The sequence below is a fragment of the Malaclemys terrapin genome, chromosome 5, assembly GCF_027887155.1.
Source record: "Malaclemys terrapin pileata isolate rMalTer1 chromosome 5, rMalTer1.hap1, whole genome shotgun sequence".
NCBI classification, from domain to species: Eukaryota; Metazoa; Chordata; order Testudines; family Emydidae; genus Malaclemys; species Malaclemys terrapin.
Genome location: NC_071509.1, coordinates 991,999 through 1,003,802, shown reverse-complemented (window position 1 = coordinate 1,003,802; position 11,804 = coordinate 991,999). Strand labels below are relative to the sequence as shown.

Here is an 11,804-nt window from a genome sequence, read left to right as displayed (position 1 = left end):
TGCAGGGTTCGGGGTTACACTCGGGGCTGGCAGGTGCCAGGGGTCAGCCTGGCTGTCGTGTCGGGGGAGCAGCGAGGGGGCAAAATGGGCAATGGTGCAAAGTTCCTGCGGCATTTTGAGTGTGGCTGGCCCGGGCTGGGTGCTGCAGCTCAGCCAGGGGCATGGGGCAGACACGGGGTCCCTGGGCGAGGGTCTCCAGCCGGGTGATGGCAGCCAGCAGGTGGAAGGCACCCGGGGCCCGAGTCTGGAGTGGGGGAGGGCTCAGCCCACGAGCCTGACACCCCCCGCCCAGGGCTGGTGCTAAGGGATGGGGCTCGTGACAGGGGCCACAGCTCCCTGCCCCCACAGCCACGGGCCCGGAGCACAGCGCCTGCCAAGTTTCCCCCACTGACCCTAGCGGCCTGAGATCTGCTCTGCCCAGAGCCCCAGCCCAGGGAGCGGGTGAATCCCCCAGCCGGGCACCGGAAAAGACGTTAGCTCCCAGGCGAGCAGCCCCTAACCCAAAACCCGGGTCAGCCTTTCCCCTTCCGCAGGGGGCAGGGCTGGGCCTGGGGCGGTCAGGCACAGCTGGCCGGGCACAGGGAGCCCCCCCAGCCAGCCGCACCCTCGTTCCCAGCTGCATTCCTGCCCCTGGGTCCCGGCGCAGGCCGGCCGCTCATTTACCATCGTCAGCCGCCCAGTTGGTTTGAATTAGCCTCCTTGGCTGTCCCAGCCAGGCTGATAAGTGGGGGGTGCGGGGGGCGCGGGATGCACTGAGGGATCAGCTGGCTCCGGCTTCCTGCTCTGCTCTGTGTAATGCCGGAGCCCCGCGCCCGCGCCTGACAGGCCAGGGCTGCAGGAGCCAGAGTCCGTGGTGACAGACACAGCAAAGGGCCCCTCGCCCGGGCTCCAGGCCCGCCAGCGCCCCCCACGGCCCAGGCCCTGCCCTGCTGCCCAGCCCCGCTGACGGGGCAGTTCGGCTCCCGGGGTACACGCTGCAGCAGTGCCGGCACCTTCCTGAGCAAAACGGGCGGGGGGCTCGGAGTATCTGGGGGCGGCTGGGCTGGGATCCCTGTGTTCAGGGGGCTGGGAGGAGGCTGGGTGGGGATCTCCGTGTTCAGTGTGGGGGGGGTCTTGGAGTCTCTGGGGTGGGAGGGGCCAGGCAGGGATCCCCGTGTTCGGGGGGGCGTCTGGGAGTCTCTGTGTCTGGGGGGGCCGGGCAGGGATCCCCGTGTTCGGGGGGGCCGGCAGTCCCCAGCCTGGTCGCCCCACGTGCCGCAGGGCCAGGCCGCGCGGTCCCGGCTGGCTTTGCCCTGTGCCCTTTGCTCTGCGTTTCACCAGGTACTTAGCAGCGGGCGAGGCTGGGGCTGGGGCTGCCCCCCCCCTGGCCTGCGTCTGCGTGAGCGATGGCCAACAGCTGGGCTGGGCCCTGCGCAGGCCCGCGTGGGTAACCGGATCCCCCCCAGGGGCTCCCGGGCGCGGGGTCAGCCCAGCGGCGCAGAGCTCAGGGGTTAAGGATCGGCCACGGGGATGCGCTGCTAATTGCCAGGCCGCGCGGCATAAATCACAGAGCCGCAGGCAGCCCCCCCCACCCCCCACGGCTCGCCCAGGAACGGCCGGCAGCCCCACAGCCACACAGCGCAGAGATCCGCCCGGCTAGCAAACAACGTAGCAGGGGCTGCGGGTCGGGAGTGAGGGGCACTGGGAGATGGGGGACAGGGAGGGGTTAGCGGGGGGCTGTGTGTCGGGAGTGAGGGGCACTGGGAGATGGGGGACTGGGTTAGCTGGGGGCTGCGGGTCAGGAGGGGCACCGGCAGAGTTGGGGGGCAGGGCTGGGCTAGCGGGAGGCTGCGGGTCGGGAGGGAGGGGCACTGGGAGATGGAGGGCTGGGCTGGGGGGGGCTGCAGGTCAGGCTTGAGGGGGGCCGGGCTCGGGGAAGCCCCGTGTTCTCATCCATCCCAGTATCAGATTTCCCTAACTCAGCTGAGGGTCTCGTCAGGGGGTCAGGGAAGTTACCCCCTGTTCTCACAGGGAAACCCCAGACGTGGGCGCAGCGTTGGGGAGTCCAGTGCCACAGCTCCCGAGGGGAGCGGGGGGAGACGCTCCTTTGGGACAAGCCCACGGTTGAGTGGCCGGGATCCCATGTGGCTGTCAGGGCCCCGAGCAGGGCAGGGCCACTGGCCAGGACCTGCTGCAGCTGTGTCCCCCCACTCCTGTGACTGAGCTGGGGGGAGAGGACCCAGCGCCTGTCTCAGTTCTGGGAAACAAACTGGGAGCTGCCCCAGGCCGGAGGCAGGGCCCAAGCCAGCGCCAAGGAGCAGCAGCCCCAGGGCAAGCCCCAGCCCGAGGGGGCATGGGCAGACCCCTGCCACACGGCCACTCTGGAGGGGAAGCTGGGGGGCTGGCTGGGCGCAGGGGGGGCTGCGGGTCAGGAGGGGCGAGGCCCCAGGACACTTCTGAACAGACCCTGGGTACTGCCCAGGAATCACCCAGCCCAGGGGGCACCCGGGACGGGGCAGGGACAGTCACCGCTCGGGGGGAGAGGGGGCAAGGCTCCCTGCCTGCCTGGGGCTGCGCGTCCTACCCCCGCCGTGGGCCCGGGGCTGCCAAGCCAGCTGCCAGGAGCCCAGTTCTGCTTCCCAGGGCGGGCGGCGCAGCTGGGCACTGGGCCAGGGCCAGGCTCCGGGCACCTGTTGGACTAGGAGACACCAGCCCCTGGCTCGTGTTTGCAGGCGGGCGGCCGCCTCTCGGGGGGGAGGTGCCTGGCCGTGACCTGCTGTGGGGAGGGGGCCCCCCTCCGCCTTTCCCTGCCCCCCGCGGCCGGGAGCAGCCCATCCCCCCTGCACTCGCCCCAGCCCTGCCGAGGCCTCCCAGGCGAGAGGAATTGAGGGGGCGCCCCCCGGTGGGCTGCGGTACCGTGCCCACACTCGTGGTGAATTGGCCGAGTGCGGTGAAGCTGGCTGGGGGGAGCCCCCCAGCAATCGCAGGGCCCATGACTATCACGGCTCATTATCTGTGGCCCCACGGCCCGGGCCCATTATTTCCCCATCACTCCTGGGGGGCGGGCGGTGACAGTGATTAATCGATTGAGCTCAGCAGAGCAACTGGTGCTGGGTAAACGCCTCCACGCAGCTCCCTTCCTGCAGGGGAACGGGGAGGCACCGTGCCCCCTGCCCTGTCACTCCTGCATGCAGCCCCCAGCCCCTTCCTTGGTGCGGGCACGGCTGGGTGGGAAGGGGGCTGGGTACTGCTGCAGGCGCGGGGGGGGCTGGTTGTTCCCTCCCGTGGGCACTGCCGGGTGCTCGCCCAGCACAGCTCCCCCGCCCCCCTCTGTCCCGATGCCACACATGGCCCGGCCGGCCAGGGATTTTCAACTCTTTTATTCAAAAAATAGACTCAGGCTGAGGCAGGAGGGTTTAAGTTAGGGGGGGGGGGGAGCTGCGGGGGGGGGGGGGGGGGGTGTCTCTGGGACTGGCAGCGCCCTCTGCCCAGCCCCCTACCTCCTCTTCTCCTTCACGCTGTAATGCAGGAGCAGGGGCGCAGGCTGCAAGGCAAGAGAGCGGTCGTGAGAGCGGGAGGGGCAGCGGGACCCTCGAACCCCCCCCCCCCGCATCCTCCACGGCCTGCCAGCACAGCCCCCCCCCCCCTCCCCCGCATCCTCCACGGCCTGCCAGCACAGCCCGACCCCCCCACTGCACCCCCCCGCTGCCCCCAGCGCACACCCCCGCAGCCTGCCAGCACACCCCCCCAGCGCACCCCCCACGCTGCCGGGGAGGAGGCTGCACCCTTGTGGCTCTGCCCCCCAGTGCACACAGCCCGGCTGCTGGGCTGCGCTGCAGGTCCCCGGCCCGACGCCCCCTGCCCGGCCAGCGCCCACGGCCCTGGACCCACCCTGCCGAACCAGCGCGACAGCCACAGCTGCTTCATGGTCATGTGATCCGGGAGCACCTCGCCGCCGTACAGGATCTGCACCTGCCACGGAGACACTGCATCACCAAGTGCATGGGCCCAGCCCCATGGCGCCCGTCCCGACCCGCCCAGCCCTACTGCACACAGCCCAACCCCCTCCCCCCCCCCCCGAGCCCCACAGTGCCTGGCCCAACCTCCCCGAACCCCACGGTGCCCGGCCCGACCCCCCCCAGCCCCGCGGTGTACGGTCTGACACACCCCCAGCCCCACGGCACACAGCCCAACCCCCCTCCCCCGAGCCCCACAGTGCCTGGCCCAACCTCCCCGAACCCCATGGTGCCCGGCCCGACACTCCTCCCCCAACCCCACGGCGCCCGGCCCGAGATCCGCCCTCAGCCGCATGGTGCCGGGCCCGAGACCCCCCCCACTGCCTCTCCTGCAACCCCCCCAGCCCCACGGCACCCGGCCTGACCCCCCCCCCAGCCCCACGGTGCCCGGCCCGAGACCCCTCCTCCAGCCCCACGGTGCCCGGCCTGACACACCCTCAGCCCCACAGTGCCCAGCCTGAGAGCCTCTCCAGCCTGCGTGGCTCACTCACGTGCTGCAGCGCCAGCCCCAGGCGGTGACACAGGACCCTGCGCAGGTGACGCACCTGGGCCCGCACCGAGCAGCGCACGAACTTCTGCTGCAAGGGAGAGCGGGTGAGGGCAGGCGCCGGGGGCACCACAGAGGGGGCCACCAGGTCTGGGACAAACAGACCCCCACCCCGGCCAAAACACACCCCTGGCAACCCCCAGCACGCAGCCCCCCACCAGCCCCCGCCCCCTATGGCTATGCCACACAGATCCCCCAGGGCTCCCCCCTGTCCACCTCCCCCCGTCCCTATCCTGGCGCAGCGTTTGCTGGGCAGGGCTCTGGGCTGGCGCAGCCCCCTGGGCCAGGTGCAGGGGGGCATCCCTGGCATGGGCCCAGCAGGGTTCGGGGAAAACGCTGGTGCCTAGCCCAGGGGTGTGGGGCCGATGGGGGGCACAGGAGGCATCAGTGGAAGGAGCCACTCAGGCTGCCCTCCCCCCACCCCTGGCAAGGGGCCTGGCCACTGCCTCCAGCCCCCGCGGGGGAGCCGGACAGCAGGGCAGGGCCAGGCCCTGGCTAGCTGGGGGACGGGGACACTGGCTGGGAGAAGCCCACCCATGCCAGTGTCCACAGCCGTGCCCCCCCCGCCATGGTCCCACCTGCCTGTCCCCAGACCGCTGAGCGAACGCAGGAAACGCTGGCGTCCGGCCCCAGCATGCTGGCACCAGAGCCCCCCCTGGAGAGGCAGGATCATGGTGCCCCCAGCTGCCAGCAGACAGCACCATGTCTGCCGGGCAGGGAGCTGCACCCTGGCCAGCGGCACAGCCTGGTCACCCCCTGCCCAGGCCTTACCTGCAAACTAGTCTTGTTCTTCTCTTTGCTGGAGCTGGGGAGAGACAAGAGGGGACGGCCCATGAGAGCTGTGGGAGGGGCAAACCCGGCTCTGGCACAGCTAGTGCCCACAGGGAGGGTGCAACATGGGCACCGTCTGGCCCTCTTCACAGCAGCTCCCCCTGGGAGCCCCTAAACCCAGCTTCCGCCTTCCCCCCGACAGCCCAGAGCCCCTAGCCACCGACCCCCCCTCCCCCGGCCGGATGGGACCCTGCGCGCTCCTCGTCTGACTGGGGTGCACGGGCCAGACCCCCTCTCGAACGGGAGCCATGTCAGAGACGCACCAGCCCTGACCCTCCCCAGCCAGCGTGTCTGACCGTGGCTAGCCTCAGCTTCCAGCCCCCGGCCCGGGAGCCTGTCCTCTGCCTGTTCCACTGGGACCCAGCCACCCTGACCCCTCTCTTTAAATCCACCGGGCTCCCTGCGTCTCTCACTCCAGGGCCCGCGCTTCTTGCCCTGAGCAGCTGCGAGTCCCACCCCAGCACTGGCTGCATGGCTGCGGGGCGCGCCGTTTCTCAGAGCAGGCGCGGGGAACACTGGGAGGGCACCTCCCACCCCCAGCTGACACCGCCCCACTGACCTCTGCCGCTCCAGGCACAGGGAGACGTGCTCGTCGTAGCGGTAGTAGTGGGCACGGGAGTGGTCGAAGCTGCTGTAGGGCAAACCCATCGTGTCGACCACGGGATCTGGGGAGACGCAGAGACAGCGATGGGCCCGGCCCCCTGCAGCCACCAACCAGGGCCCACAGGTCAGGAGCCCAGCCCAGCAGACAGCTGAGAGTGGGGCAGGATGGACACCCCGGGGAGAGACAGCTACAGCCTGCCCCACCACCCCACCCCACAGTTCCCAGAGCCCCCTGCAGTGCCACCTTGTCCCACCCCCCCAGCTCCACAGAACCCCCTCCCCCGCCGCGCCGTCCCGCCCCCCAGCTCCACAGAGCTCCCGCCGCCCATCCCAGCCCCCCAGCTCCGCAGAGCCCCCTCGCCCTCCTACTACCCCAGCTCTGTAGAGACCCTCCCTCCCCATTGCCCTGTCCTCCCCCAGCTCTGCGAAACCCCCTCCCACTGCCACCCCACTGTCCCCCCATGTGCCAGATCCCTGTCCCTGCCCCCACCAGCACAGGGCTCAGAGCCCCCCCAGGCCAAGCACAGCGTGCTGGGACCTTCGCACCCTCACTGCTGGGCTGGGTCACTCGGTCAAGGCCCCGTGACTGGTAGAAATCCCGGATCCGCTTCTCCTCGCCTGCGGGGGGAGGGACAGCGCTCAGCACCCTGCCTCCACCCCACACACACACACACACAGGGCCCCCAGCCCCCCCCCCCACTCCCTTTCACAGGGTTCCCTGCATCCACCCCACACACACAGGGCCCCCAGCCCCCCTCACACCCCCACAGCGCCCCCACTCCCTTTCACAGGGTCCCCTGCATCCACCCCACACACACAGGGCCCCCAGACCCCCTCACTACCCCCGGGGCCCCCACCTCCACCCCCCCACACACACACAGGGCCCCCAGCCCCCCCCACTCCCTTTCACAGGGTCACCTGCATCCATCCCCCACACACAGGAACCCCAGCCCCCCTCACTTCCCCCGGGGCCCCCACCTCCACCCCCCCACACACAGCCCCTGCCACCCCACCCCGGTAAGGCCCGGCCCAGGCTGTGTGCTCTGGGTTGAAGGCCTGGCCAGGCAGGGGGTTGGGAAGCCACCAGGGCTGCGGTGTGGAGCCATCGACCGGGCATCTGCCAGTCACAGGCTGGGCCCTTTGGGCCAATGGTCCCTACGCAGGGGCTGCAGGTGGGGTACATACTGCCCCCCAATATTCATAGCAGAGCCCCCACCCCACCCCCTGCTCCTCACAGCTGCCCCACCTCATCCCCGCCCCCCAGCAGAGCCCGGCCCCCCTCCCCCCGACTCACTCTCCTGCAGGCCGGGCACCAGCTTGTAGACCACGTCCTGCATGACGCGGTCGAGTTTGAGGTTGAGCAGCGGCTGGGTCTCGTGGATCTTGGTGTTGCACATGGGGCAGTACTTGCTGGTCTGCAGGTACTTCACGATGCAGCTCTTGCAGACTGCAGGGGAGCCAGGCGTCAGAGCCAGGCCCAGCCCGGGACGCGGGGGGCAGCAGCACCTGGCCAGGCCCTGCCCCAGGGACCAGCCCAGCCCCCTCCCGCCGTCGCCAGCGCAGCACAGGAGGAGGGCCTGGCTCCCCACCCCGCAGCCAGCTTCAGCCAGCAGCCCCTGTCCCTGCCCCACCCCAGGGAGCTGCCTCCTGCAGGCGCTGGGGGCTGGGTCGGCTCCCGCTGATCCCCGCCCCGCAGGGTCGTCCTGCGCCCCCCAGAGCTCAGGGCCGGTGTCCCCCAGCCACGCAGGACGGTGCGGTGCTGCCACCTGCTGGCCACACACGTCTGCTGGCCACGCATGCTGGAGCAGCAACCCCTGGGCCCGGACCAGGCCCCCACCAGCTCCCCCTACACAGCGCAGTGTCTCCCCCCGCCACCCCACCCCTGGCCTGCCTGGCTCCTTCATATGCATAGGGGGCTCCTAACTCCCCAGGGAGACACCGGCTCAGCTGGAGACCCAGGGCTAGCAGAGGCAGGGCCAAGCCGGGCCAGTTGGAGCAGCGGAGCCACTGGGAGCCCTGCCCCACGGACAGATGCCATCCCCTGCTGCCCCCGCTGACGTGAACCAGCCCTGGTGCCCCCAGCCTGGCCCCGCACTCACAGGTGTGCAGACACTCGGTGATGGTGGTGGCGTCGATGAAGTACCCGGCGCAGAGGCAGCACACGATGTGCTCGTTCAACTCCTTCATCTTCACCTTCACCTCCTCCTGCCGGACAAGGCACATGTCACCAGGGCCCCTCACTCCCGACCCGCAGCCCCTGCGATCCCCTGCCCCCCCAGCTCTGCTAGGGCCCCTCACTCCCGACCCGCAGCCCCTGCGATCCCCTGCCCCCCCAGCTCTGCTAGGGCCCCTCGCTCCCGACCCGCAGCCCCTGCGATCCTGCCCTGGGATGTCCCCTCCTGCCTGCTCAATCCCACACCCCACACTACTTCTCAGCCCAGACAGAGGCGGGGAAGCCAGGTGGCTGTCAGCTCCCCTCCCTCAGGGGCCCAGAGAGGCCAGCGCTTCTGCACAGCACCCCCACCCCATGGGCTGGCAAATGAGGGGCCCTCCTGCCCTGCAGGGGATGGCCCAGGGATGGGGTGTCCCCCAGCAGCAGCCTGTGCGGGGGCAGGGCCACACAGGGACTGCACTCCGGGGGGCTGGAGCCACACTCCCCCCAAGTGCGGCGTGTTGCAGGCTCTGGGATGGAAGGGGGCCGGACCCCGGCACGAGGCAGCTCCCGGCGCTGGGAGCTGCCTTAGCGTTCCCAGCCCAAAGGGAGGGGCCTTTGCTTGCAGTTACGAGGGCCTGAATCACAGCAGGTGCCTGTGGGTGGGCGTGGCTGCGGGGCTCCGGGCACACGACTCTCCACGCGCAGCGAGAGCAGCCTTCAGGCGGAGCCGGCTCGGGGGCCTGCCATGTCCTCGCCCTGTGCCCAAGGGATGCGGGCACCCCGGCTGGGCCCCAGCAGGAGGGTGGCCAGGATCTGCCTGGGGCCGGGCATGGGCACAGCACCAACAACCCCTAGCACAGCCTTCCCACCAGCGCCATGGCCAGGGCCCGGCTGGGGTCGTATGAGCTCACAGGGCAGCCGCCAGCTTGGGGGGCCAATCCAGCGGTCCGGGAACCTGCACTTCTGGGGTTGTGAGCTGGACTAGCTATACCTACCCTGACCCCGCCCTCGGCCTGCAGAGCTGCTCTCGACCCCAGCTCCTCCGGCCCCGTGTGCTGGCCCAGCGCGGGGAGGTGCCCAGGCAGCCAGGGCCCAGCCGCAGGGGGCACTGCGCAGGGTCCCCACCGAGTGCCCCGCGCCCCGGTTTGGCGGGAGGGGTCCCCTGCAGATGTGGGGGGCAGGGCGTGGAGGGGCCCTGGGAACGTGACGGGGGGGCCGTCACAGGGTTCCATGGCTGGGAAGCCCAGGCTGTGGGAGGTGAGGGACAGGGCTACCCCCTCTCCCACGGTACACTGCCCTGTCCCTCCCTGAAGGCGACTTCACCTTAACTCTGACCCAGCCCGATGGGGGCGGGGTCTGGGCCCTAGGGGGCGGACTCAGAGACCCCGCGGGGGGGAGTTAGCAAGCTCACGCATGCGCACGGGCAGCCCTCGCACCGACAGACACCGCCTGCAGGGCACGTGCGCACCATCACCGGTGCGCATGCGCGGCCCTTTCCCTCGCCCATTCAGGCGCTGAAGCCCCTCTTCCGCCCGCGCATGCGCGCTGCTCGGCGCGCCCCGAGGCGCGGCCGGTGCGGGGGACCCCGCGGCGCCTCACCTCGTTGCGCAGCGGGTCCATCTTGTAGACGGCCTGGAGCTGGTTCCGCAGCCGCATGGCGATCGCCATCGGGCCCCCCTGAGGAGGAGACGCCATCTTAGAACCGCCTCCCACTCACTTCCGGGTTGGGGCGGGGCCTGTCCCCACGGCAACGCGGAGAACTACAACTCCCGCCGTGCCCCGCGCGCCAGGCCGGCCCGCGAGCCGGGGGCGGGGCGGGGCGCCGAGCGGCTGGGGCGGTGCATGCCGGGAGCTGTAGTCTCCGTGTCCGCCCGGGGCGGGGCCTGGGGCCTTCCCCCCGGCCGAGCGCCCCGCCCCCACTGCAGGGTCCGTGCTGGGACCACAGCGCCACCGCGCGGCTGCCTCGCGTACTGCACCTCGGGCCCCCGCCCCCCGCCCCCCTGCGGTGCCCCCGCAGCCCCCCCAGCTCTGCCACTGCCCCTCACTCCCCCCCTGCCCCCCGCCCCTCTGCGGTGCCCCTCACTCCCCCCCGCCCCCCCCAGCTCTGCCGCTGCCCCTCACTCCCGCCCTGCAGCCCCCCCGCCCCTCTGCGGTGCCCCTCACTCCCCCCCGCAGCCCCCCCAGCTCTGCCACTGCCCCTCACTCCCCCCCTGCCCCCCGCCCCTCTGCGGTGCCCCTCACTCCCCCCCGCCCCCCCCAGCTCTGCCGCTGCCCCTCACTCCCGCCCTGCAGCCCCCCCGCCCCTCTGCGGTGCCCCTCACTCCCCCCCGCAGCCCCCCCAGCTCTGCCACTGCCCCTCACTCCCCCCCTGCCCCCCGCCCCTCTGCGGTGCCCCTCACTCCCCCCCGCCCCCCCCAGCTCTGCCGCTGCCCCTCACTCCCGCCCTGCAGCCCCCCCGCCCCTCTGCGGTGCCCCTCACTCCCCCCCGCCCCCCCAGCTCTGCCGCTGCCCCTCACTCCCGCCCTGCAGCCCCCCCGCCCCTCTGCGGTGCCCCTCACTCCCCCCCGCCCCCCCAGCTCTGCCGCTGCCCCTCACTCCCGCCCTGCAGCCCCCCCGCCCCTCTGCGGTGCCCCTCACTCCCCCCCGCCCCCCCAGCTCTGCCACTGCCCCTCACTCCTGCCCCGCAGCCCCCCCCGCCCCTCTGTGGTGCCCCTCACTCCCCGCCGGCTTCCCCCCAGCTCTGCCACTGCCCCTCACTCCCGCCCCACAGCCCCTGCAACCCCCCCGCCCCTCTGCGGTGCCCCTCACTCCCCCCGCCCCCGCCGCCCCTCTGCGGTGCCCCTCACTCCCCCCCTGCAACCCCCCCGCCCCTCTGCGGTGCCCCTCACTCCCCCCCGCCCCCGTCAGCTCTGCCGCTGCCCCTTACTCCCGACCCGCAGCCCCCCCGCCCCTCTGCGGTGCCCCTCACTCCCCCCCACCCCCCCAGCTCTGCCGCTGCCCCTCACTCCCGCCCTGCAGCCCCCCCGCCCCTCTGCGGTGCCCCTCACTCCCCCCCGCCCCCCCAGCTCTGCCGCTGCCCCTCACTCCCGCCCTGCAGCCCCCCCGCCCCTCTGCGGTGCCCCTCACTCCCCCCCGCCCCCCCAGCTCTGCCACTGCCCCTCACTCCTGCCCCGCAGCCCCCCCCGCCCCTCTGCGGTGCCCCTCACTCCCCGCCGGCTTCCCCCCAGCTCTGCCACTGCCCCTCACTCCCGCCCCACAGCCCCTGCAACCCCCCCGCCCCTCTGCGGTGCCCCTCACTCCCCCCGCCCCCGCCGCCCCTCTGCGGTGCCCCTCACTCCCCCCCTGCAACCCCCCCGCCCCTCTGCGGTGCCCCTCACTCCCCCCCGCCCCCGCCAGCTCTGCCGCTGCCCCTCACTCCCGACCCGCAGCCCCCCCGCCCCTCTGCGGTGCCCCTCACTCCCCCCCACCCCCCCAGCTCTGCCGCTGCCCCTCACTCCCGCCCTGCAGCCCCCCCGCCCCTCTGCGGTGCCCCTCACTCCCCCCGCCCCCCCCCAGCTCTGCCACTGCCCCTCACTCCCGACCCGCAGCCCCCCCGCCCCTCTGCAGTGCCCCTCACTCCCCCCCACCCCCCCAGCTCTGCCACTGCCCCTCACTCTCCCCCACCCCCCCCGTC

At 72.3% G+C, this 11,804-nt stretch overlaps 1 protein-coding gene across 7 annotated transcripts; it reads right to left on the bottom strand.

The window, feature by feature from the left end:
* Positions 1-3,427: 3,427 nt before the first annotated feature.
* On the bottom strand, positions 3,428-9,848 carry PCGF1 (polycomb group ring finger 1). 7 transcript variants are annotated; one of them, XM_054030583.1, is made up of 9 exons: positions 9,731-9,848; positions 8,076-8,181; positions 7,271-7,423; positions 6,523-6,594; positions 5,933-6,038; positions 5,314-5,347; positions 4,487-4,573; positions 3,871-3,951; positions 3,428-3,523 (listed from the first exon to the last, which is right to left on the bottom strand). In XM_054030583.1, exons 1-9 carry the CDS (start codon positions 9,824-9,826, stop codon positions 3,476-3,478), a joined length of 783 nt encoding a protein of 260 aa, XP_053886558.1. In that variant the 5' UTR covers positions 9,827-9,848; the 3' UTR covers positions 3,428-3,475. The 7 variants fall into 7 exon arrangements, with proteins under 7 accessions (XP_053886558.1, XP_053886562.1, XP_053886560.1 ...); XM_054030587.1 differs by having other exon boundaries at positions 3,871-3,945; XM_054030585.1 differs by having other exon boundaries at positions 4,487-4,570.
* Between the last annotated feature and the right edge of the window lie 1,956 nt (positions 9,849-11,804).

Bases quoted from the DNA above. Each gene is read 5' to 3' on its own strand.
- PCGF1 (XM_054030583.1), bottom strand. From the start codon at position 9,826: ATGGCGTCTCCTCCTCAGGGGGGCCCGATGGCGATCGCCATGCGGCTG. The intron at 6,039-6,522 runs GTGCGAAGGTCC...GCGTCTCCCCAG, and splicing joins GACCCAGCCCAGCAGTGAGG to ATCCCGTGGTCGACACGATG. The intron at 3,524-3,870 runs GTGGGTCCAGGG...CTTGCCTTGCAG, and splicing joins TGTCGCGCTGGTTCGGCAGG to CCTGCGCCCCTGCTCCTGCA.